General features: G+C 43.0%; 1 protein-coding gene across 2 annotated transcripts in view; it reads right to left on the bottom strand.

The window, feature by feature from the left end:
• Positions 1–457: 457 nt before the first annotated feature.
• The window catches only part of meox1 (mesenchyme homeobox 1), a 65,568-nt gene continuing 38,252 nt past the window's right edge, over positions 458–27,773 (bottom strand). Inside the window, exons 3-6 of one of the 2 annotated variants that reach the window (XM_019277739.2) lie at positions 8,024–10,051; positions 7,339–7,949; positions 3,529–3,701; positions 458–1,207 (exon numbers count right to left, since the gene is read on the bottom strand). In XM_019277739.2, coding sequence (XP_019133284.2) covers positions 1,085–1,207; positions 3,529–3,701; positions 7,339–7,834 — 792 coding nt within the window. In that variant the 5' untranslated portion in view covers positions 7,835–7,949; positions 8,024–10,051 and the 3' untranslated portion in view covers positions 458–1,084. Of the gene's footprint in view, positions 1,208–3,528; positions 3,702–7,338; positions 10,052–27,773 lie in introns of both variants that reach the window. The other variant, XM_027289796.1, reaches the window with a different exon arrangement.

Raw genomic sequence — 27,773 nt, 5'->3', positions numbered from 1 at the left:
ACGAGCTGAAAGATGCTAAAATGCTCTGTATAATAACACAATCATTCAATGTATTGTTGCTGTTTCTTACAATAAATTTGACGACCATTTTTCTGGCTCTGAGACAAAAAGATGAAGTCACACCTCTGTTTGGTTGGTTGTTTTTCCAACAGGGGAAATAGGCATGAGTGAGCACAACACCGGACCTGTTTGGGCGGCATATCTCTGGAACCAGGCGGAAATACTTTAGGTACAAACACACACACACACACACACACACGATTTATTACCTTTGATGTCAGCTGCCAACATCAAAAGGACCAAACTTCTCCTCAGTTATCATTTTGTCTTTGCAATTGTTGTGTCAGACCAAAGAAGAGCCACGCGTGATGAAACCGTCAGCCAAGAATACAGATCGACCTACTGTCCGATCGTAACTCGATTGTTGTGGGTGGAAGAAATCATCGAGATATTTTTCCCCATTTTGCAGCAGATGATTTATTCTATTTGCAGAAACAGGCAACATCTGTGTTTTATCAATAACATTCAACATGTATAAAAAGAATAGTAAAAAAATTCTTGACAATTTTCTAAGAAAACAGAAACTGACAAATGAAAAAAAAAAAAAATTATTCGGAGGCACTTATGGCTTGGCAACACTTGTGCAGTCTGAGTTTTCCCAGGTGGTTGTAGTCAAGCGTCAAAGGCCATGATTACAATATTGGAACCAAATGAGACGCACTCAAACACAATCACATCACGGGCCTGATATGTCATCACGGGCCTTAAAGCTGCTGTCTGGACTCACTGTCACTGATCTACAATGACCATAAGTATCATCTCTAATATTTAAAACAGTCAACGCCACAAGAGGTGGCCTCTTCAACAGAGTATTTATCAAGACACAGTTCATTATGGACATAAATCAACTATTTACAACAGCAAAGGAGATGATGATCAGTGATTTCTTCCTGCGTTAGGGGTTAGTCTTCTTTGATTCGTGCAGCTTCTCCGAAAAGAAATGAGCGACGGTGTCCAGTTGACCCCAGTCTCTCTTTGTCATAACGTCAGTTTCATCTCTTTCTCATAATGTCGACTTCTGCGATCATTCGGAGCTGGGCGAGGCAGCCGAGTCTATGTCGTCGTTTTCCAGGTCGTTGGGCGAAGACGACTGTCCTCCCTTCACTCGCTTCCACTTCATCCTCCTGTTCTGAAACCAAACTTTCACCTGTTGTAGGACACACAAAGGAAAATGCTTCATTAGGATGTGAACGAATGCTGGTGCAGCTGAATTAAAAGTGTGTAACTGATTTAAATAAAGAATTGTTTTAGAAAGGTTTAACACAGCGTCATCGGCGTATATAGACACAAATATTGAGATCATGTGCCTCTTTTTGTTCTCCCAGTGCAATAAGTTACGATTTGTGTTGTTGAGTCATTGATTTATGGAGCAGCAGAAAATTAATCTGCAACAATTTTAATAACCTATTAATTGTAATTAGATTTATTAAGCAAAATCCACAAGTTGTAGCCTCTAAAATGTAAAAATGTCTGTTTATCAGATCTGAAATTCAGACATTTAAAACAATTAATTGACAAATTAATAATTAGTTGCAGCACTGCTAGTGTTTAACATTTAACACTATAAATGTAAGGGGTTAACACAGTATCTATCTTAGATAACACTCACACTGACTGAGTGCAGAGTGCTTTTTTTTCTCTCGCTGATTTTGAACTTGTAACACGATCACTGTGGCTTTTCTCTCCGTTTTGCAATTTTTAGCAAAATTTACAACATGGTCAGCAGAAAAATAGACAAATAATCCCCCACAAATCTCTCGACGCAGTGTATAAATTGGCTCGGTTTGCGTTGGCCTTGCAAGGAGCATGAATTGTCAGTACAAAGTGCTCGTTCCTGGCTCAAAAAATAAAATAAAAAAACAAATCCCTGCAAATGCAGCCTGAGAGTATCGTATAGACAGCGGGTCAAAAGAGTCAAGGATGTAAGCCTACACAGGATATACTCGCAGTGTGGATAGTACTCATCTGTGTCACTGCACTGTGCTGAAATGAGAATGATATCATGCTTTAACTGTCCGGCCAGGAATAGCAACAAAAACATACACTTCCTGAGCGTCCATAGAACTGAAGGGAAAATGAGGCAGGAAGACGAGCGAGTGGTGAACAGTTGTTAAGTTTGTGGACGTTCCAGTCCAAATACATAAAACATTAAATCAGCACTGATAGGGTGTCAAATTAAAAATGTGGTGCTTGTGTTAGAGCTGAAAGGTTGATGAAAAGCCAATAAAGAAAAAAGACCAAAGCAAACACTGTGAATCTGAATGTTACTAAAATAGGTTTGCGTTTGTTTGGGACTATTTTCAGCAGTGGATTAATCCTCTGGTGAGTGTTTACAGCAGCAGGATTGTCATCATGGTGAAGAAACATGGCACAGAGGAATAAGATATGAGAAGCACAGGTTGAAGCTCTAGGCTCTTTTTCTTAATTCATGAAAAGCTGGAGAATCATAACTAAAAAAAAAGTGTTGAACTAAATTCAAAATTCTCAGATGAGCGTAGCAGCTCGAGGCTCCATTTCTCCTTTTCAGTCGAGAATCTCAGGTCGAGAAAGTCTTGGGTGACCTCTGCGCATCCCACCAAGCATTCCTGCCTGCAACTCTGGGATTCTGTTCCCACATATTGGAGCCTCTTCGTCTCCGAGCTTTTCTTGCTCGTAGTGACTGATTGAAAGGACGGCAAGGCGCCAAAACATGTAGGATGAGTTGGAAAAAGCCGACGAGTTGCAGTGGGAGCTCTGAGTGAAGATGGAACCTGGCTGTCTGTGCGAGTGTGTGTGTTCCAGAGGTCTGGGAAACAGATTTAGGAGCAGACGGCAGTATGTGTGGTCACTGTGGCACCGTGGCCTCATTAGGAGGGAAGCTGGGACACTGGCCCTGACAAGGCAGACTTGGGTTTTATCCAGCAGCATCGACACATGTTCGCCCGATTTCATCAAGTCTGGAGCTGCCGCCCACTCATTAAAGCTGCGTGACATTCTGCTGCTCGAACCGCAGGATGAGAAATATTGTGGAAAAGAAACGCTTCATTATAATCTGAATGCAACTATGTGTGTGTGTGTGTGTGTGTGTGTGCTTTTTTATAATTATGAAGTGAGACATTCAGAATACTGTGTCCAGGTTAAATATGTGAAGATTACCTTGTTGGAAGATTTGTTTTGTTTGAGTTATTAAGGTGTTATTTTTCAGCTTTGACAGGAGGAAAAGGAAAAAGTCACTCAGGAGAAAAACTAAATATTTAATTGTGGAAACGATTTCCTTTCAATATTTTTTAGCATTTGTAACATGAAGCTTTCAACTAGATTATGTTTTTTTTGGGGTGGGGGGGGGACTAAAAAAAGATCCTTGTAATAAATAAAAACTCTGCTCCAAAAACACATTTATCTGAGTAATAAATAGATGAGTGGTTAATATGGAGTGATAATATATGTCTTCCTGCCCCGAGACACGTGTGAGGGGAAAGTCTGGCGTACCTGTCTCTCTGTGAGGTCCAGGTTGACGGCGATCTCGTAGCGGCGGAGTCTGGTCAGGTAGTTGTGGTGGGTGAACTCGGCTTCCAGCTCTCTCAGCTGCTCTTTGGTGAACGCCGTGCGCTCTTTCCGGGCTTTGCAGCTGGAGTCCACCTTAAAACTGGAGTCCTGGATATCTGCAGGGAGACAGACAGGGAAGAGGAGGACGTGTTTGGTTTATTCACCGACGTTTTGTGGCGATTCAACCACCTCAGACTCGATTTTCATTCACACAGCTAATCTGATTTGAATTAGCTCCCCAGTCATTTTGTGAGCAGCCTCTCGTCGACTATTAAAAAGACCTTAAGGACCTTTCCAACCAACAAACCACAACTCCAAAGACTCTTTAGTGGGAGGCCCCTCATATAGTAAACACCAAAAACCAGCACTTTAAAAAAGAGACCACCCTGACCTGAGCTTACGAGTCCTGTTCACCTGCAGCGTGCATGCATGCATTTGTCTGTTTATGTCGAAGCTTTGCATCTGAAGTGTGTTGTGAGTGCATATCAGCACAGGGCAGGGAGAGAGGGAGGAAGGGGGGAGGCGGCGGTGGTGGTGGTGGTGGTGGTGGCCACCAAACCGGCCACAGAGGGACTGAGTTAGCAGAGGAATGCAGCGGAACATCGTTAAAGCCTCTAACAAAAGAACAAAGGTGCGGATGTGTCCAGGTCTGAGAGCTACGTGGGTGAGTGTGTGTGTCAGAAGATTTCCCAGCGGAGCACTCACAGAGGGGAGACTCACATTAACTCATCCCGACATGACAGCCAATACGTCAGGAGGGGGAAAAAAAAGCCGGAGATATCTCTATGAGCGTCACTGACATCAGCCTCCAAACTATAAACAAACACGGCGTCATTATGTAAGCTCGCGACACGAGAGCTGCGCCGTTTATTGCTGAGATTTATAGATATTTCCTCAAAAACGGTCGAATTTCAAACCATCATTTACTGCAATAAATAAATGAAAGCGAGCTGATGGAGCTCTCGGCAAAACCTCTCCTGCGTATTAAAAGAAAAATACTTTTTCGGGGTAATAATAATTGTGCACTGGTAGCGACACGAGCAGCTGATGTAATCTCTAGAAAATTATTCTAATTTGTCAAAGTGAGAAGTTTTTTGCTCGTTGCTCGCCAGAGCAGCGGGCCAGAATGTGGAATGGACTCAGGTACCTGGGCCAGATGTGACTGGGCAGACCAGGACATGAGTGTGTGTGTGTGTGTACATGTGAAGCTTATGTGTGCAAATGTGTGTGTGTTCAGGACCCACGTGTCCAAAAATCTCATTGTTGTTTAAGTGTCATTAATGACGCTCTGGCCTGGTCAGGTCTGGTGCTGCGTCAAACAGGTTCAGACTGAACACCTGGCAGGGCGCACACATTGGTTCCCACTACACAAACCCCCCCCCCCAATAAATATCCAGCACAGCCAGAGACCGTAAACTTGCAGGGAGAAAGGCCTTCTGCGCTCAGCGGGGTCCCAAAGACAAACAGCATTTGGTGCCTTGGTGCAAAAGTAGTTTGTCTTCATCAGGACTGAATTAAAGCCGCTGTAAACGTGTGATTGTTTTTTAAGTAGAAAAACCACAGGCGGGAATTACGCGTGCGATCGATCACGTGACGTACGAGCCACGATTAAACCTCAACGATTAAAATCAATTAATAAATGTCTTTGTAGGAGAAACACGGATCATTCTGTGTTTATAGACAGTTCATGTGTGCTTGATAACAAATTATATATAATGAATTGTTCTTATGAGTTTTAAACCTATGACTAAAGTTAATTAATGCGTATAAGATGCCATTATAGATTCATTAACTGTTGTGGATGCTTCATGAGGAGTTACAATTACTGAGAAATACATTAAGAAACGCTTAAATCATGTATCTGAATTTAAAAAGTCTTTATTAATGTTTTTATTCTGCTAATAAATGTTAAATATTTCAGTTTATTTGTAAGAAATGAATTCTCGAGTGTGACTCGAACGTATTGACAGAATTATTGGTCAAACTTTGGATTAAAGTCAATTATTAGATACCAGTTGGAGTTTATGGTTTTGGAAACATCACTTCAAGCGCACCACATTTCCATATCTGTAAAACACACACACACACACACACACACACACACACACACACAGCAGGACTGTATAGCAGCTCTGTCTGTAATGCGAATGCCTTCAGGACATTTTCCTAATATATGCTCTTCTAGCAGCGAGTCAATACTCGACTGAAGGACTCTTTTTTTTTTTTTTTTTGAAACCAAGAACTGATGTAGTGGTCAGACATGTTGCACGCACTCAGTGGGAGATTGTGTTACGGCTTAACGACAGGAAAATGTCAATGGATAAGAATGTAAAAAGTGGGCTCACAGGCAAAGCGATTTTACCAGACGTGGTCTGGCATGTTTTCAGTGTAGTGAGTGGAGGTTACAATAAGGTAAGAAAGGGAGGGAGGAGCGGGGTGGGGGTCCCCACCACCACCACCACCACCACCACCACCATCCGCTTAAATTAGGCTGTGCAGACATCGGTCATGTCGTTTTTCCAAATAATTATTCGTGCTCTTGATCGTCAGCTACTATGATGGAGCCATCCCTCATTTGAAATATGTGCAAAAATGAACTTTACAAAGTTTCACTAGCATTTCTCCAAAGTTAATTTTTTTTTTTTTTCTTCTTTGGAGGTGTCGAGGTGCAAATGCCAGTCTCGTTTCATAAATCATCTTTGTGAGGGGAAACAAAGCAAACGGACTTCTCACAGATGAAATGTGGCCGGTCCAGATGTTCTGGACGTGCTTTTTATTTTCATTCTGCCAGGATAAAATAAAAATAAATATATAAAAACAAAACTTTAACACCTTTAAGATCCAGTTTAAATATAAAATACAAACATTTCATTTAGTCTGCTGCTCTCGTTCTTCACGTCCGACCTTTTAGGAACTACTTCGTCACGGATATCAGTTACTTTTGCTTCCTATTAGCGTGTATGAAATGTGATCGGAGGGGGGCAATAAATTGCTCTGTAATCCAAAAGCACACAATGATACTGTGTCAGTGCTTACAACGGGACTCTGAGGATGTGTGACGGCATCGCTGGGAATAGTTGCAATGTGAATATCATCGTCTGATTTTGGCTCGTTTGTGTTTCAGGGGGAGAAGTTGTGAAATTTATTTATTTCATACATTCACATAAATAATAATAAATAATGTGTGGCACTCCACAGAAGCCCTGATGTCATTTCTCTGTTTGCCACTCTGTGATAAAACAATGGTCGACTTCCAACGGATACAGGAGCCCAATGAAACGTTCACGTGCCCCCATTAATCAGCTCGGCCTCTCGAACAATAAGAGGATGCAACTGCTACTTAAAGTCTGTGTCTCGAACACAAAAGTCCTGCCACCTACTCACCTTTCACATAGCGATGTGGTGAGATTGCTACTTTAAGAGCAATTTGTTGGAAGGAGAGTTTGTGTCAGTGCCAAGCTACAGAGAAGAAGGGAGAAGACGTATTCGACGTCTGCTGAACTTTAAACGTGGGACGGTTTTGGTTTTTCTGCACCTGTGTGCAGAGGTCAGGAGAAATCGAGGGGTTACTCTCAATTTTCCATTTCTGTTCTTTGCCAGATCAGTTGTGCTTCTTCTCTGGCAGGTTTCCATGTTTCCTTCTCATCTTTTTCTTTTAAATTTCCACCATCATATACACCAGGGTATATCTGGATGCTTTTCTTTCCCCCCATAAACCAGCTGACTCCCATCTATCTGTGCAGCCTCACTCACCTGTGACATCTCTCTTCCTCTTGTTGGAGCTCTTCTTGTCCGAGTCGGCCGATGCCACGCTCTGCGGCGAGTATTCTCCCTCCAGGCACCCGGTCACGGCCCCTGGCAGCCTGTCTCCCCCTACACTGTCCAGGTCAGGCCCTCCACCTCCGCCTCCTACTACAGGGGCGACGACGGGTGGGCAGGCCTCGGGCGCTCTCGCCCGTGTCTCGCAGGGGTTGAACTGCCACTCGGCTCTCTGGTAGCCCCCCTGGCTCTCTTGGTACAGTCTTTCGTCGCGGGGGTAGGCTGCGTGCGGCGCGGTCGGCACCAGGCAGGAGCTGGTGAAGTCTGTGTAGGCCAAGAACTCGGGCTTCTGGTGGAGGGAGAAAGGGGCCTGCTGGTAGGGCGACTGGAGGTTGGCTCCTGGGACCCCTGAGTGAGGGTTCCTCATGCAACCCCAGATGGGGCTGCTGGGATGGGCGCTCCGCATGCAGCTGCTGGCCGGCTGATCCATGGTGATGCAAAAAAACACTTCACGATCTTGATTAGTGTCTTTTCTCTGCAGAAGAGTTGATCCCCTCCTCTACTTCCTTCCTTCCTTCGGGCTGTAAATCTGTGTCTTTGTCACTCTGGAGAAAGAAATCCACCTCAGCTGACTAAATGCACATCACCGCCTCACTGCATCCACCTCAGGAATACTCACGTCTGTCTGCCTGTCAGAGGGCTGTTGACTCTTGCACACACAGTGTGTGTGTGACGTCCTTCGGAGCCTCTGGTCCTGACACTCTCACACACACTTTCCCCCCTCTTGTCTCACACACACACACACACTCTTCTCCCCTGACTGATCTGACTGTGCTTGTGGCTCGGCGGGAGTGCTGCATCCGCAACTGCATGACTCCCCTTCTCGGGCTGGCTGTTTTCACAACTTCTTCTAAGGCATTCTTGACAAGTGAGCCCTCCTCCTTTAAAAAAAAAAACATAGGTGGGAAAGAGTGGCAAGTTTATGGAGTGTAACGTGAGCTTGCAGAGGAGGAGCCCTGCCGGCCACATGTTGGTAGTACCCTCCAACCAACCCTTCCTCATCAACTATTAATCACGGGGGAAATTTTATATGCACATCTAATGGGCTTTCCAGACGTTGGGGCTTTTTAAAGGGACATTGTCTGTAAAATATAAAGCGAGCACCCACCCACATGAGAGCTGAGCGGGGGACCCCTCCGACTTATTTCAGCTCCTTAGCGCTTTCTGACACCCAATTTAGTTCCTTTTTTGACACCCTTTAGAGGAAAGTTAACCCGAACCATTTCCCTCTGCACCCCTGATCCCCGCCTGTCCTCTCCAATCTGAAAAGTCCTTTTTTCTTTCTCAGTTTTTATGACTGCGCGCACACACACACACACACACACACGAAGGCTACACACCCAAATCCACCTGGCTGGACTTAAACTTAGAGGTGACCGAGCGGGAGGAGGACTGGATTTGATATTGGCTCTCACACCTCTTGAGGTTTTCTCACTTTTTAGCGAGACACAATATGAAATTTCAGAGCCATATTTCACAAATAAAAGCTAATATTTTCTCTATGACTGTGAGCGATTGTGTGTGTGTGTCGTGTTCCTCGCTTGACATTAAGCAGCAGTAGTGCCCCGTGTAGACACATTTGGATCCACACAGAGGTAATTATTCAATTTTCTAAACACTGATCTTTAATCTCTGCACGCTGCTCACGAAAGAAGCCACTTCCCTATGAAGTAATGTCCCTAATACCATTAAAACCTTTTTGGCTAAACCAAAAATTGGACTCAATTTCAGCGTATCCGTTACCCAATAAACCCACTGAACCACACTCGACAGAAATGCACAGTTTTCTTCATACTGCTCATATTTGAGAGCTGAGGTTCGCCGTCTTCCTCCTCGCGTGTCCTCACTTTGCTCCTGACCTCTCAAAACAGGAGGGAGGTGAATCACACCTCCACCGAGAGGAGAGATTTACAGATAGAGGCGACTAAAAATATGCTGACAGAACAACTCAGACGGAGAAATAAATAACAGATCGGAGGTGACTGAAAGAAAGAAACAAGTTGGAAGTGAAAGTCAACAAGCCGGGGGACGAAATGAAGTAGAGACAGAAAGGAGAGTGTTTGAGGTCACACACACCAAAACCTTTCCATTTACCAAGCGAATTGTTGAGCCATGAAGCATCCCCTCGCTTTTACTGGCAGTCTGAGCCCAGGCCTCACCGCAGGGAGCAAGGGGTTACACTACATTTGTGGTCAGAGCAGAGGCCATCTGTGTGTCAGTATAAATTAGGAGTGTGTGTGCTGTGAAAATATACGTCAGTGAGACGGCGTGCACGTGTCTCACACACATTTAAAAAAAGGTATTTAAGTAAGCAGCAAAAAGGTTTTTGGAAGATAAATGTCTGAAAGTGGCAACAAGAAATATTTTTCTGTGGGTCTGTGAAATATTTGGGTGGAGATGCACGGTGACGTCGTCCTGCAGCGTTAGTGAACTGCTAACCAGCCACTTTGCTGTGGCATTCCTTCTCAGGATTGTATGTTACTCATTCAAATAAAAACATTTATACTGTTGACTTCCCGTCTTTCTGTAAAGCGGTTCATGCTCCAGCAGACGAGGTCGAGTAAAAAGTTGCCGTTGCGGCGTCGAACTCGTACAAACAGCCTCCGTATCTTCTGTCTGTGCGAGTCCTCGAAGGTTCAGCGTGCTCCTGCAATAAAAGGAAAAAAGTCTGATTAGACAACGAGCTCCAGATGTGTCAATCAACTCACCTGGCTCTGCTGTCCTGATCTGTCCACACACACACACACACACACACACACCACTCCCTCTGCTGACTTAAACGGGAATAAAATGATAAAGTCACGTGGCTCTTCTCAACTTTTAAATCAAATTCTGATCAAACAATTCATTCAGCACGAGCTCAGCTCAGGCTCCTGACGGGGGTGTTTCACATTTTGTTTTCCTTCACACTTCACACGGGAGGGTATCTACACTGATAGATAATACTTCACACTCCTACTAACAAGTTGATCCAACTAACAAGTACAGCACCCAGAGCCTGACGGGTCTTATCTTCTTCTATTAAATGTGTATTCATCCACAGCTGAAAATAGTCCCTGACCAAGACATTGTGTGCTCCAGTTTTAGTAACATATGCTGAAAACTACAAAACCCAGCTGCCTTAGGAAAGTGTTTTATAAAAAATTAAACTTAGAGGATTATGTTCTTAGTCGTGACAAACAGGGAGGGGAAGTGAGTAAGCTCCGAGAGACGGACTAACACTTGTTGCGGTTTCCTCGCGGGAACACTTTAAGACGCACTGATGCTTAACTGTAAAGTTATATATATACATTTTAAATGATGAACCAGATCTTTTACAGTATGTTTCAAAGTGTGTGTGTGTGTGTGTGTGAGCATTTCTGCAGCTGTATTTCTTTCTTGCTGTGTTTGTTTGGGAAAACCGGGCAGTATGTGGGCCGTAGCTTAGTCATACACACCACAGATTGCAGATAAATGAGCTGGACATGAGTCACATCTCCCCTCACCCTGCCGACAACCTGTTTCTGTCAGTCTAACACTGTGTGTGTGTGTGTGTTTAAGTGTGTGTGTTTAAGTGTGTGTGTGTGAGAGAGAGAAAGTGAGAGTATAAAATAGAAAGAATGAAATGAAAGCTCATGTGTGCACACATGTAGGTTTGGTAAAATGTTGCTCTGCTGTCACACGTGCACGTCTTCATACTTTTACATATATATTTGTGCACGGGTGTGTGTGTGTGTGTGTGTGTGTGAGTTTCAGTGTGTGTGTTTTCATCTGATCCATCTTCATGTCACTGGCAGGATTAGAGCCCTCCATCAGTCTCCTGTGTCTGACAGCGTGACCCTCTGTGACCCGGCGTTCACCTGGGTCTTACCGGACTGTGGGAGCTCCGTATCTCTGCTACTGTCCTGTGGAGGAGTGGGGGTGGGTGAACACGAGGAGGAGGGGATGGAAAGAAAAGAAGTCAGATAGAGGAGCCTCATTTAAGTAAATGCACCATAATAAGCGACGTTAACTTCCAAGTTTTCGCTGAAATCCTCCCTGTAGCTTCATGTCGAGTTAATTCACTCCACCATCAGTGCCACTGAGACAGTATCTGCTGCCCAGCTGACAAACAGGAGCCAATAAACAAGACTACTGGTTTCTCTCACTCCTGCAGGCTAGTTTAAACTCATTGCATCATGCTTTATGAGCTCACTGTAGGTTTGGCAAGTGAAATCTGCAGTGAAGTAAATAGCATTTGTGCATTTGAACCACCAAATGTATTATTATGAATGCAAAACTACCATCTGTAACTTGTAATTATATTTTAGATTTAAATGCGGGGCAATGCTTTGAAGCCAGCGTTAACCATATTGCTTATTTTCTGCATAAATCTTTCATGAGGTCGACTGTAAACAAAGAAAAACTGAGGAATAGCTGGAAGTGATTATTCACGCCCAACCTGCTTCAATAACAATTTATAATGCACAATAGACTGTATAAACAGCTTCAGGCATTGAGAGATGTGGGGTTAAATGGATGCTGTGTGTTTTATTCCTCAGTGTGCCAACAGTATTACCTACAGTCATTAGCTGAGTTGGCTCGGTGATGGACTGCTGGGCTGACAAATGGTCTGGATTTTTTTTTAAGGTTGCGTAGCCAAAAGAGAAAAATGCTGCCAACATTTCTGACTGTGAAAAAAATAAAAAGTACAATAGTGTTTATGTTTCTGTCACAGTTAAAGCTGCATTAACTGATTTTTGTGGCCACTTGGGGGCAGTGCAACAATGACATGTTGTTGATGTGTTGACGCGTCCAGTTCTCTCTCTGTTTTGGTCTCCACCACCTCCCAAAGGAAACATTAAGGGTAGATAGAGTATTCGAGATTTGTAGCTTGAAAGAAAACAGTAAAGTTTGGAGCTTTTAAGACCAAAACAATGAGATAAAAGCATAGACGGTATCAAACCATGGACGTCGTCCACGGTTTCTGAACCTCTACATCATCCTTTCTGTAAATTAATGCCACATCCACAAAAGACAATGAAATCCAGACTTTGTGCTGAAGGAATGATGTTTTTATGGCAGCGTATAATAACCTTTGATAACATGTGTTTACCTCATTTAATCTTAGCTTCCTGGCTTCGATAATTGAGCCTGTGTTTGGCACCGTTTGATTTCTCCAACCGCGACCACCGCGACCCAACGATAAGTACGTTAGACTAGATTCCAGCAGCCATTTAATTGGGTTAATCGACGGTGACCCACTGATCAGTTTGAGGTGCTGTTGAATTTGTTTCTGTTATTTAGCCTACCGTCAATGATGTATATATGGGGTGGACAAAATAATAGAAACGCCTGTCAAACTGCAGCCACCAAACTTCAGGATTTATACTGCTGTATAAGATTACTACAGCTTTGAGTGGTCGGAAGACCAGAAAGATGTTATATAAGCACGGTCCATTTAACATTTAGACTGCACTGGGGCAGCAATATCTCTGTCTGAAGGGATTTGGCTTGGAAACGAGAGGGTGGCGGGTTCGAGTCCAGCATGGACTAAAGTGTGGAGGGTGCTAGTTTACCTCCTGGTGCCCTCAAAGAGCAAGGTACTGAACTCCTTACTGCTCTCAGGGTGCCGCTGCGTGGACGTAGTAAAGAAATAATTTCGCCCCAAAGGATCAATGAAGTATAAAGTAGTTTAATTCTATTAAATGTAGCATGGTGTACGCGCTGATTGGGCTGCTAACTGGCCTCAGATCAGTGCAGTGTTCAGAGTTCATTATATGGACAAATTAAACTGTTGTAAATTAATTAACAAATGGTTGCAAATCATGAGCATTTTCTAAAGCAAACAGAAACAGGACCATGGCTCAGTTTAGGTCATGCCTGGCCGTGATAACACAGCTCTCAGCATTTTTACTAATGGTTCTGTTGGCTCAGGTATTAATGCAAAATGTCTGGATGTCTGAATGACTGACCGATCCATTATAGAAACTATTTTTGTTCCAATATTATCTCGATACTGTATGTATTCTGTAAAATACCTGCTGATTGTTCTTGAAAACCTATTATCTGTGAGTGTTTCAGCATTTATACACGTGTGTGTGTGTGTGTGTGTGAATGGTGGACACACACACACACACACACACACACAGGTGCTAATAATCACATATGATCACATATGATTGGAATCAGCTGTTGGCAACAGTTTCTCGCTATTGTGAGGGAATATTATAGCTCTCCGAGGCTTTGGCCTCTCATCTCGCATTGTGAAGTTGTTTACCAGTTTTCCACAGTCAGATTTTCAGAGACTGTCCAACAGGTTAAAGTCAGTTCATGCCACAGTATATCTGTCTGAAATTATAGGATTTGGATCATTGTGAAGAGTAAACACAGCTCGGAGGTCAGCTGGTCGGTTTAGACGAACGCCAGTTGTGCTTTCAGTGGGTGAAGTTATTCGTTTGTTTATTTGTAAGTTAGCAAACAGCTGCTTATTCGCTCATCCAGCAGATAACTGCTGTTAGTCCGTGTCCACCTGATGAATGTGCATCCAATATTCACTCTTCTTTCTGCACTTCACCCACTCCCGAGAGAAATATCTGGCTTTATAGCTGCTAAATGCTCCACTCTGTTCACCAGCTGGCTGTTAATATTATCTGTGTGCTGGTCAGATAGTGCACAGTGTGTACGCCCAAGACTGACCTAAAGAGACACGACGAGAGCGACGAGAATGAACCAAAAAAACAGCAAAGTTGGACGTTGTAAAACCAAAACAATGAGCTGAAAGACACTAAAATGCGCCGCAGATCTGAGATAAACTGCACAGTTAAAAGTAATCATGTGATCTGTTATCAGTATGAAAATATTGATTATAGAAGAAATTTAAAGGAGGCAAATTCTGAAAATAAGTGCCCACCTTGTGTTTGATCTCACCCTGATTTCAGTCTTTGGAAAAAGTTTGAAATATACTGAAACTTTGGAAAAATACTAAACCGTAAATCAAAAATCTTTGGTGTTCTTGGAAAATGGAAAGAGCTGAATCACCTTCCTGTTTACAGGAAATGAAATGAAAACAATAAAAATAATGAAATGTATTAGTTTAAAGGGAAAGAACAGAAGCTGCTATCTCGTTAGTTTAAAGTTTGAATTCACTGAAATCTTCTGTGCTGCTGGATAAAAGCTGGAAAAGCATCAAAAGTTTTCAAATGAAACAAAACTATGAAACACTTGAATTACAAGTGAACCTTGGCTTGGTTTGAAGAACAAATTGTTCTTCTTGTATTCGACAATTTCTCAATGGTCAGTGAGCTGACCCCAAACATGCTGTCTTGTCTTTATATTATAGGTCTCCAGCTTCCACGTCGGGTCACGTTACAACAATGAAAACAGCTAATCTTTACCTCATCGACGCTGCACCACAAAAACTCATTTCCCCCGCTGCCACAGGATTACCACATGCTGTATAATATGAGCAGGACAAGGCTGGGTCTGCCTGTGGAAGCCAGGCTACTGATTTCATTGGCAACAACATCAGACTTTTTTTGTTCCAGTCACATTCTCACTCAGGATGAGTTAACGCAGCTTCCACGGAAAATCTATTGAAGACTGCTCTCTAGTGGCTTTTAGTTGCAACAGCTGAACCGGGCCCAAACCTTCACTGAAGAGTCACTTCATCCACTTATGGATGTTTTTTAGTTTATTTCATCGCAGACACTGATTGGATTAGTGGCTTTCATAATTTCCATGTGCACACATTCAACGCGGGAGCACTTTTTAACCTTAAATCCCGACTGCTTGTCTTATTCCAGAAGTCTAAAAGGCTCCTCATCAATCTTCCTCTCTGAAAGGTAGGCGTTGTTCAGAACGGCTCGGCAGCAGCAGGATGCAGCATTATTGCCACGAAGAACAATCAGATGCATTCACACTGCGTCCAGCGCTGTGAAACTATGCGCTTTTGTACGCTCGCCAAAGACAAATAAATCAATCCGGCGCCAAATACTAACCTCCAATCCATCATATTCAATAGTGCATACAGAATTTCGTTTAAATATCAGGTTATTTTAGAAGGTATGAATCTGGCCGCAGGGCTGCGTGCCGCTTTCTGCTCTGCAGGAAACCAGAATCATCTACGCAAAGCTGCTTGTGATCACTTTGGATATTTAACAGCACAAAACACAAGATAAATCAAGCTCAACGTCTGTGGGGTCAGAGGAATAGCCTGTTTTTGTGGGTGTCAGGAGGGACTGATCGGATATGTGTGTGTGTGTGTGTGTGTGTGGACAGTAGCTCTATTGCGTGTTCATGGATTACCTTCCTTCCTGTCTGCCTCATCTCGTTTCCAAGCAGCGCAGGGTTGGACTTCCTGCTATGGGAGCTGGGACTCTTTGAAGAGGCCTACTGAGCGTGCTCCCCGGAGGATTGTCAGGATCAGCCTTGGCCAACAAACACCTCAGAAGGGAGCAAACTCGCCGGGCCAAACATTTCCTCAATCACTGAACAGACTCTTTGGGGTTTACACTCTCAAGGCGCAAAGGGGCACCAACTCCCAAACGCTCGACGTGGGGAGGAACGGAGCTGTTCACACGCGAGGAGCACGAATGCAAGAACACATGTGAGCACGAGCACGCCGAACCCTGCAGCATGGACATTTACATACATGTATGCAAGAACACACAGACAGAAACACCAACCGCACACATGCACACCCTGCAGTGTGTGTTCTGTGTGTTAGCAGCAGATTTGTGTTTAAATTTTTTTTTAATCTCTCCTCGTGTGATTCCTGTAAAACGAAGAATGCAGCGAGGGAGGGAGGCAGGAGGAAGATGTCCTGTCTGAACGGCAGCATCCTGTTTGCCTTTCTGTGGACGTAATTGTTTATGTGTGTGAGTGTGTGTGTGTGTGTGTGTGTGTGTGTGTGTGTACCAAGCGACAACCTCCACAGCCACAGAGGTGGTGCCAAAAACTCAAAAGTCCACTTGAGTCTGGCTCCAGAAGTGAGTCAGTCTCCATAAGTCCCCATGTCCAAATGTCCAACTTCACAGCAGAAATAAACACCACCAACTACGTCACTGATTTAGCGTTTGTACCACCGGGGAGCTTTACAGTGGAGTCAGTGTTGTGCCAGAACAGGAGCTGGACAAGCAGGCAATGTAACTGGGCTCAGCGGCTTGTGGAGGAGAATTTTGATGTTTTTAATATTTTTATTTATTATTTATACTTAAAACTTTAATCATTCTACATGTGATCTCTGTCTCCCGACTTTAAGGGTGTAATCAAACAAGGTTATCTGAGTAATTTTGATATATATGCTATATTAGATTAGCCGAAGACCTTTTGAACTGAGTCTTCTGACCAGAAGTGTGTGGAAATGTTCGAGGAACAACAAACAATAGGACAAAAAAAGTCAAACAGTGGGATTCATAATGACCTCAGCTGCAAAACACCGTCATCCTCTGAGCTAACAGACGTGTTTAAGTGCTGAACTGTAGGCACAATCACTGATGTGGAAATAATAAGAGCTGCATATATTCAGCTGAGACGAGCCAAAGCGTGTCAGGGATCAGCCAGTGACATTATCCACTGTGTAAAGACGACGTGTGAGCGCTGCACTTTTGTGGTTTCAGTCCGAGAGAGAGTCTGATAAGACACAAAGTATCCGCGATGTGAGATGAATTGCCGGTGACAGCCTCCATTATGATAATTGCCCAGTGTGTACATATACCAGTGAAACCGTATAGGGGGGTTCAGTGTGCGGTCAGGCCAACGGCAGAGGAGGGCATGATATCATGTGTGGTAAAATATGCAGTGCCAGATCAGGCACAAGAAAACAAATGTCTATATTTAGCTGGCTGAGCTTTTACGATGATGGATACTGTACCGACTCAGTCAGCCCTCAATCAAACACAGAGAGAGAGAGAGAGACAGAAAAGAAGAAGAGGAGGAAGAAAATAAAAAGGAAGGGGAGGAAAGAAATTCCAGATGTCAACAGTAAAGTTTGTCCAGCTCCGGTTTGTGGCCACTGGAGCTTTGTGTACCTGCCCCTGCTAAAGCCATTACCTCCGGCTGCTGCGTTGGGGAAGCTGCACAACAAAGCCAGAGAATTCTCGGAAGCCCTTCAATCAAGATCTCCGACGTCGGGCCGACGCTGCTGCTGCTGCCGCTGCTGCTGCCTCTCCTAAGAACACACTGTTAATTTGACAGGCTGGAAGTGAGGAAGAAGACGAAGGTGTGTGCGGTATTGTGTAATGTTTGAGTGTCACCTCACCTACTTGGATAAGTAGTGTGTGTGTGTGAGAGTACAAGCAACTTTAACCTCTGCTCCACTTTAAATCTGCAAATAAGTAGAACTATTAAACACCTGAACATTACGTCCATCTCATTCCACAATCATTAATCTGCAGCTTTAACAGCCTCCTTCAGACCAGATGTTGAACCTGGCTGCAGGGATTTGTTCCCATTCAGCCACAGCGAGGTCCAGCAGCGATGTTGGGCGATAAGATCTGGCTCAGAGTCGGCGTTCGAGTTCATCCCAGAGGTGTTGGATGAACCCGAACACAGCAAGTTAAACACAAACTGCTGCTACAAACGTGGAAGTACACAGAGGTCGCCAGTGTTTTTCAGGCCACAGAGATTAGTTTGTGCACGGGGACACGCACCCCACATGTACTATGATGTGTGATATACATCAGTGTTGATGTATAGTGCTAACACACTAAAACCATATAGTGTATGTTTACCAGCAGACTTTAAAGTTCTGCTTTGTGTTATACGTAATCGTTACGTATACGTATCACGATATGGAAGATATACCAAAATAAAATCATCAAATTAATCTTTATTCCTCCTTCACTGTGTATTAAGAAATATATTTTGATGTTTATAGTTAATAGATCTCTCATATTTTTTAATTTGTGAATGAATAATCTGTTTCTATCATCGTAATATGATTAACTTTAATTCTACTCATCAGTAATGATACTTTAATAATACCTGCCAAGATAATTTATAGTAAGAGTAAGAGGTTGAGTAGTTTAACTGTCGAATATTTGAAGCTTATGATACATTTAAGTCCATTTTATACACTGGTAAAAAACAGCAGCTGTGGTTGACAGAATTTTACCGTACCGTAAGGTTTCCAATACTACGGTAAAAGGATAATAATATTACTAATAATTTCAAGTTTAAGGTTGGTGTTTTCATCAAAAGAAATACTGTGAATGTTTAAATAAAGGTTCTGACATGAAATATTAGTGTTTTACTGTAAAATTAATAGTTTCTAATATAAAATACGACGTAATTCCCTTAATATGCCGAATAAATAAAAGTTTTTCCAGGAAATGTGTTTCATATTTTCTTTTTAATATTAGAATCAGGACATTTAGTTATAATGGAGTATTTTCACTTTGTGGTTCTGGATCTGAACACTTCTTCCACTTCTGATGTGAGTTTTCTGCATGTGTGCATGTAAGTGGGTAATGTTTATTTACTGTATTGAATCCAGAGCTGCTGCACGGTGCAAACACGGAAAGTTAAAACAGAGAGACGAAGAACGAAACACTAAAAGCTGCACGGAAGAAAACACGTGTGTGTTTGTGTTTGTTATTTTGCATCGTGTGTGTGTGTGTTTGTGGATGTCACACATGAAAGATTGGAGGGGGGTCAGATTGTGGTTTCCAAAATCATCATCCCGTCTTCCTCAGCCCTGTTCAGTTTGCTCGTCACCTCTTTGGACGGACATGCTTCATTTCCAAGATTTTTCCATGTTCTTCTTCCCATGGCCGAGCTCTAACCACAATCAACCCGCTCCCATACTCCTCCACGCAACATCCCTCCAGGACGAGGAGGAGGGGGGGGTTGGAGAAAATGGTCTCCATCACTTTCACTTTGAATTGAGTCGAACCAGACGTTGCTCGTTGAGTGTTGTATAATGTGATGATGAAGCCTGGGTGGCTTGTTCATGTATCTAATCCAACCATGTGCTCCCTCGGGGGGAGGAGGCCTCTCTCGGAGATGTTCTGCAACCACGAAATGAGAGACAACTGCCAAACAAGTCCGAGGAAATACGACGCCGAGAACATGCCTTGTTACAGCGCCGACTGCCAAAGGCATTAGGCGTAATCGTCTTTACTGTTTTTGCTTCTTCAGACTCGCCCTCGGAGCATGGCATTCAAAAAGGCTCCTTAATGACATCCCATTAACGTCTATTCAATAAAATCTTTTTATATCGGGAATGTGAGGATTTTACAATCCAAGATAAATTTAAAACACTAAATACGGCAATAAAATCTCACATTTTATGACATTTCAATGATGTCTCTTAAATAAAACCTCACGTTTTATAAAGTGCTAGCACGTTAATGTACGAGTGTAATAAAAAGGATGCGATGTTGCCACATTTCAAACTCGACAGTCGTTTTCACCTTTTATGAAAAATGCGTTTTAAAGTTTAGGGTTAAAACATGATGATATATTCTTGATGTCTTCTGTCTGTGAGGCGTTTTATAGTTTCTGTGTTACGGCCATTTAGAGGCAGACAGGAGTCGAGCCGCCTCGTGAATTTCATATTTCTAGATGTGGAACACGTTGTCATGTCAAAGAGAGAGATGCAACAGAATAATTTCTGATATTTCATGACTTAAAACAACAGGCACACAACTAAATAATCCACTAAACATCTGATTTCATGCCTAAAATTATGCTTTTCATATTTAATCAGCCGTTTACTGGATATATTTAACTTCTACTCTGACAAATATCATTTATTTTTCCTTTTTTTCCCCTTTGAAGAATAAACTTTCACCTTTACATCCTGTTAAATTCACATTTCAGATCATTTCTCTGTGGCTTTCAGCATTAATGGAAATCATTGGTCTAAGTATCTGCAGGTTGATTCTACAGTCCACTCTCTGTTCTATATAAATCTAAACCTACTTAAAGTCTGTCTGATGACAGCTCAAGGCCCAGAACACAAATACATTCACACAGACAGATTTTATCCAACACTGCCCTCTAGCTCGCGCTGAAGGAGTTTCAGGGAGCTTCAGGAGAGCATCTCTGGCTTTGCCCTCAGTCGGCACAATGTGGTATTTATTTAACTTTGACAGTGACTTGAAACAGGGGAACGAGCATGGAAATACAGTCTCTTAATAAGATGCAGCAGTGTAGCCTGACTTTGCTCTATTTGTGGCATGAATCACATGTAATCTCATTTACAAATTATGACGTATTTGGATGCTATTGATCATTTTCAGGTGGAGGCTTTGGACGGAGTGACTGCTGAGATATAATAAAGGCACAAATCAGGTTTTTCTATTATAGATTTTAAATCCTGTGCTATTAAATCGTTTAAATCCAACGATCGCTGGATGCTGTTGCTTTACAATAAAAAAATCATGCATCACATAAAAGAGAATTGCTTTACGGTGCAAGTTTCAGCTCGTTACTCGTTTTTGGTCGCAGTATGCAGCTGATTTTAGAAAAACCCACTGTGCACTCCCTGCTCAGCATCAAACACACACAGATAGAGATAGAGCTGGTGAACATAGTGGAGCAGCAGAGCCAGATATTTATTTATTGAAGGTAAAAATCAGAGCAGCAGGTGGACAAAAACACAACTTGAAATGAATAATAATGTCGTTTTGTATCTGTAAGATGTTTAAATTAACAACAAGTTTGTTATATCAACTTAAAAGGTGACGATGTGTCAATGTTGTGTTCACAGCTTGTTTTTGCTGCCCTCCAGTGGCCAAAAAAATCTGTTGATGCAGGTTTAAGTAAAAAAAAAAAAGCTGAATATTTACAAACAAATTAAAAATGTGTCATCTGTAATGATGTGAATAATTTTGCAGGAACGTCAGCAGACTCTGACGGTCATCACATAAAATAATCTTTTTGCACTGTACTGTTCTCTGAGGTTACATTTTACAGATTAATTTAATCAACATTAAGCTAATTGTTGGTTTGCTTGAAGTCCCTGATCGTCCTTTTGTGCCTCCTTCCAGGGAACGTAGTGAAAACAATTACCCCAGCAATGAAAACCTTATTTTTTTTGTCAGAAACCATGGCGAAGCATCAATCCTGTCCAAGAACAGGAAATAAAAACGCACACCCATCGGGCCACAATGGCTTCAACATGTTCAGTAAATTAAATTTAATATCCTTTGTTCAGAAAAGTTTGGAAGTGGATAAATTTGTGTTGAATCACCTTGAAACTTTGCAGAAAATTCAGTAATAATTGACCCTTTGGCACAAAAACGTGGACCTCTATTCAGTGAACTCTTCATTTTAATGAAACAAAAAAAGTTTGTAAAAGTTTGTGGGACGCTGGGGACATTGGTCCTGTCCAGTGCTTTAAGTTGTTCTTGCCAGGTAATTTTACAAGTCCCTGTGAAGACAGATCTGACAGGAGAGAACGGGGGAAGAGAGTATACGAAAGAGAGGGATGATAGAGCGCCTCAACATGTGCCAGAGAGAATAGGAGTTCTCCTGGAGGCCAGAACTGCGTGTTGCTAAACCCGAGCCAGAAGAAAGGCTTCGGTGTGACCTTTCTGCTCCCCGCAGGGATCGAGAGTGATGGCTGGATGTCAAAAAAGACAAAAAAAAACGAGTAGTTAAAGCTAGAACTTCGCCTCCTCCGTCTTTAACTCCTGCAGGTCAGGTGCACTGTGGAGCCTGGAGTATGTAGATTCATAGGTCGAGCCTGGATTGTGCAGAGTCTTCTTGTTCTGCCAAACTCCTGTTGACATGCTCGTCCATGCCAATAGAAACATTTAAGGATCCTTTAACCGACCCCATGAACGGTGACCTGTGAACATTTTTCCACAAAGAGGAATTTTTTAAAAGCAAACGGAAAAGCAACTGACAATTCTTTCCATCCAAATGAAATTAGCTCTATTGTGGATCTCCAAACCCTCGTTGTTCCACAGCTGGATGCTGAAACTTCCTTCTGATTGTAATTGAAGCTGGCAGAGGTAATCATGCATCACTGTTTGAGGAACTCCTCGGTATGAATGGAGCTCGGAGCATTTCTTGAGGGTGGGGGGCAGAAGATAAAACCTTCTTGCACAATGCGGCATAAATGATCGATTAATGAGACATTTCCAGTCAGTTTTGGTCTCTTTTGTTATTCATTAAGTTATTCATCAAAGATAACGACTTTCAAGTAATTTGTCCGCGTGAATCACGTCAGTAATCGACTGTTCCCGAACCAGACAAGATAATGAAGCCCACACAGCGCGAGAACATGCTGCAACATTCAGACGATGTAGGTGAGCTGGTGAGGAGACTTGCACGGTGTACAGATATCAGGTAATACCTATCATTATCATTCCATCTGTTTATAATCAGCCAACGGGTTCAATTAACCACACCCACATCTGTCGGGCAGGTGTTGGCACATTAAAAGCTATTATTAGTACGAGCGCTCGGCGCTTCACTGCTCTGTCAGTGACTCTCACATAAAACATGAAACCTTCGAGAAAGACTAAATATTATTACAAGTCCTTAATATTTATGATGTTAGTTCATGACGGCACGGTTTCAGGAAACATGAACTTCTAAGTCCAAACGATTCACATGGAGCTGTTTTATTGTATGGCAGCCAAGGATTCAATTTTGCAGTGAGGTTATGTATATTTTCTCTGTTTCCTTTCATTTTTAATTTGTTGTTTTATGTTTGTATCCAGCAGAGATACTCGTGCTGATAGATCTGTTATTTTCTTGCGGTAAAAACCACTTAAACGACTAAAGATCTATGTCGACGATACCCTATTTTCCCCGTTGGGGTGAACCATGACCCGACGGCCACCAGAACAGGATCACGAACAGGACCCCTCTGTTTGGATTAGCTTGTCTTCTCCCCATGTGAGGTTGACCCAGATAACACCACCCATGCGTTGCTTTTCTCTCCCACATCTGCCTCCAATCGGCGGCAAACCAACCGAGACCATGACCACTCATTATTCATCGACGAGTTAGCTTTGCACCAGTCCGAGTTACGTCATATTTGTTTATGCTGTTTGACAACGAGCCCCTGCCTCGACTGAAAGAGCCACATTGTGAAACATTTATTGAGGTTTATTTCCTCCCTCCTGAGCCGCGATTTGCAGAGAGCGATGACGGTTGTGATTTCGCTCGATGGCTGTCATTTGTTTTTGGGGTTTGTTGTGCTGAGGGGCAACAGAGATTTTACTACAGCTCCTGAGTGAAGGCCCTGAGTGTGTGATGTGGACAGGAAAGGTTGTATTTATTCCAACCACAAGTGGGAGCTGTGTGACTGCGTACTCCTCCTCATGTTCAGTCATCTCACTTCACTCCGACCTACAGAGAAAACTCTGCTGAAATCCGACTCATCAATCATGTATTTCCACAGACGTCAAAGATAACTAAGTGTATTTACAGAGTACAGTCATGTTATAGACGCAGAATGCTCTTTTTAGTGTTTCAAATCTGCTTCACAGGTGACTCTTGGACTTCTGCTTCAAATATAAATCCGCTGAATTTCATCGAGGACTTCAGCGGGGCCGGTGCCTTTTTTCACATCACACAATACACAGATGGGTTGTTGTAGCTCTTGGACAAGGCGAGGCTTGAATCAATCTAGAAAAAAAAGTTGTGCGGTGTGGCCTGGTCAAGCTCTTACAGGACCGTCTCCAGAGCTAACTTGGACGTCGTCCTTGCGTTTGGACATCTTTCACACAGTCTGTTTCAACGCTCGGGGAACCTCTGCGCTCCTCGCCGGAGGACGATTTAACAACCGACTCAATAAACAGGAGTCACTGGTGTGTTTGCACGTGTGCGCAGAAGTGCATATGTAATTGAGGGGCGGGAAGTGTGTGTTATATGTGTGTGTGTTTGACAGCTTTGTGAACTTGTGTTTCAGATGAGGCGACGGTGCACGGGTTCAAGCCCCGAAGCACATCTTGTTTAGTTAAGCATCACAGTGTTTCTGGTGCTGCCTCCATCCAACTGCTGCTCATCACTCAGCCGCCGCTAACAGGGGAGGAATAAAACTGACTGAGACGCCCACACCCACCCGCACATAAACCACTCGCACTGTCAGCCGCGCTGTACTTACACAGCACACAGAGAGTTATGAACGTGTACAACCAAAACAGGATGCTCATGGCAGCTAAATCACCGTCCTCTCCGCCTTTTTGAATTTGAATGGTCGATGGAAGTCACAGCGACTAAACATTTCTCCAGCGGAGCGTAGCCTCCATTTGTCCCGACTTTGACAGATTTAGCAGAAACTCCATCCTGAAACAATTTATTGGAAAGGAAACGCATTATTTTTGAGCTTGAAATGTTTGACAAACTTTTAGTTTTTAAGCCTCCGAACCTGCATTGTTATGATCGCATTGCCAGTTTATAATAACGCACAGCTTTGAGTTACAGTGCGAGCATTCATGCAGTCTGCTAGGTGAGTCTCTCCTACCTACTTCCCATTACTTGCCTGCAAAATAAACACACCGCGCCACAGGAATGTTATCCCAAACGCACTAATTTGCCTTGATTACATTAATATTTTTTCGGTTGAAATTGCCCTTTTCCTCTTCCTATTGCTGTTGTTTATTTTACTGCTTTCTTTTTTTCCCCTTCTCCTCCCGCCTCCCGCTGTGCTCCTCCTTTGCCCTCCACATGCATTGCTTTCACTATTAGCACACGATTAAGGGCGATTAGTTGTCAGGCGGATGCCCTGTATTTCCTGTGTGTGTGTGTGTGTGTGTGTCGCGGGTGTTTCTATTGTTGTCTATGTAATCGTGTAAAAGAACGAGAGGAGTCAAATATGGGGTGATCGTTTAGGATCCACTAACGAGGCTGAGGGATGCAGCGACATGATCTGTAGTTGTGTTGAACATACTGACAGTATATTTTGGGTTTGAGAGTAGTTTTAATGCAGAAATGCATAATTTTGGTTCTTGATAAGTGCTGCAGACTTTTTAAAGGTTCTGATTAACGGTTCTTCTTTAAGGCACCTTGTGACAAACAAATGGTTTGAACACCTTGAACTGATTTTTTTGTGAACCTGAAGTACTCTTGCTGCTGACTAACTTGTGGCTTTGTGTAGAAATTATTGTTGTTGTGCCATTTCTAATTGTGAAGGAGCGATTAGTAATGTGACAATAATAATAATTCATGTAAAGTGATAAATTACTGAATTCCTTGCAGAACCAAAAATGGTTCCGATGAAGCATCACCGTGAAGAACCACTTTAGGTTCTAACCAATGACATTATAAAACGTGGACGGTGATCTGTGACATCACCCACAGGTTTCTAAAGAGCCACTGTGGAGCTCAGTGTTGTGGCTGATCGAAAAATCGGCAAAGACGATCATCGGCGGACCTGAGTTGGGCTGAATGACGCCTGGTTGCTCAAACAAGTCATCTGTAACCACACCCACCTGTCAATCAAAGCGTCCACGCTCTTAATCCTGCATAACTTTAAGCCTTAATATAATGTGAACAGGTGAGTTGTATATAAATTCACCCTCAGTACAGTTGTCATGAACGGGGAAATTAGCTACAGAGACCAAAACTGTGTTTTGTACCAGGCTGTAAACATGACAACAGAGGCTGACACTTGGTTTTAACTCAAACCTTTATTTTTTTAAGGGTGTATGAGCATGATTAAGGCCACTATAGGACACTAGGATAATATATTCTAAATGTTTCTGCATCATAAAGAAACATTTTAGAGGCTCTGACGTTGGTTTGGTTCTGCTGAGCTTCTGATCCCTCCTTGTTAAATCATCACATCGTCCAAACAGAGATAAGATGGAAAAGGAAATATCAGTTTTCTCCCTCCGTTATGACTCCTACAGATTCCTCCACTAAAAATATTATTGCTAAGAATTCATCATTTCGTGTGACAGTTCTACATTAAAAAGCAGCATTGACTCTTTCACTGGCCAGATCAGCGTGGATTACCGCGAGGCCTCGACAAAGCCCGGCGTGGATCAGCAGAAGGTGTCTGAACACGGCGACGGGCCTCTGCTGGCTGTAAAGAAATTACGACCCAATCATGTTTCAGATACTCTCATGTCAGCTTGACATGTGTCAGGCCGTGAATCCCTTTAATGCTGTTTGTGCGCGCTGAAGAAAAAAGCCTCTGCGGGGCTGGGGGAACATAATAACAGGTGTTTGTCTGTTTTGTGAATCTGTTGCAGCTGCGTCGCGTCAAACGCACACTTCTTTACGTTTTGACTCGGGTCGTAACACCGCTGCTATCCAGCGTGGCTCCAAAACATATGGTGCTCACAGCCTTGACCGATACCTTATATGCTCAAGTAGTCCTAATTTTCCCGATGATTATTTATACAGATTCAGCATCGAGACCGCTGCTCTCGGTGCAAAGCAGACAGTCCATAACTCACCGGGCCTGAGAATCAAAACTTCTTTCTTTTTTTCCTCTTATCGTAATCCCATTTAAACCCGCACTGATTTATTGTGTTTTGAATTATGCTGTTATGTCACCGCTCGGAGGGAAACAGTTTCAAAGCTCGTCTGCGTTCCTCGCTTTGCACACAAGGACAGAGCTCGTCATAAAAATTATTTTTTTTTAAAAAAGAAGCCGATCGAAAACCTTTCAACCCGAGCTCGACCTCAGCGGAGACGTAAACGTCAAAGAGCGACGATAAAATTAGGCAAAGGAGCAACTTTGTGACTTTGGAGCCGAGCCACGGCGGCGAATATAATGACAACAACTCCTGTTTGTTTGTGTGTGTGTGTGTGCTGAAGAGTCTTCTTTTACATAGAGCTTGGAGACATTCTTGTCTTTGATGAACGGGCTGGCATTCAAGGCGGAGAGACAAAAAGAAAGAAAGGAGAGAGGGAACGCAGAAGAAGAAGAAGAGCGAGAGATTGAGTGTGTGGTTATTCTGGCAGAGGCGGCGAGGCAGCGTGCCAACAGAAACTCTGTTTTTGTGACACACATACACAAAAGTCCTGCTCACGTGAACACACACACACACTCTCTCTGATTGGATAACTGCGTGCATGTTTGCAGAAATGTTTTATTACAAACAAATTTAATACCTAAATATTTGGAAAAATGAATATGGCGCTCGCTCAAAGCCAACACTGTTGCACAATAGGTGAGGTAGTTCTCCAGGCCTAACAATATTATCATGCCGAGCGGCGATTAATATCACAAATGATGTTTGAACGATCGAGGAGACGTTTAAAAAACAAGCTCAGAGATTAAAATCAGATTTCACAGTAGAGTTAAGTTTGCTGTTGAAACACCCATAAACAGCCCGTCCTGAGACCGTCTGTGTTTGTACAGCAAACACACAGTCACGGAGAAAAATGGCACTTCGACAGCGTCATTACGGTCGATTTTACATCGCTCGGATTAGTTTGTAATAAAGTGAGAGCGGCGAACGTTACTGGCTGCCACGAATGAGTAAGAAACA

This window comes from Larimichthys crocea, chromosome XVI, assembly GCF_000972845.2.
Source record: "Larimichthys crocea isolate SSNF chromosome XVI, L_crocea_2.0, whole genome shotgun sequence".
Lineage (NCBI taxonomy): Eukaryota > Metazoa > Chordata > Actinopteri > Sciaenidae > Larimichthys > Larimichthys crocea.
This window is presented reverse-complemented; position numbering and strand designations above follow the sequence as displayed.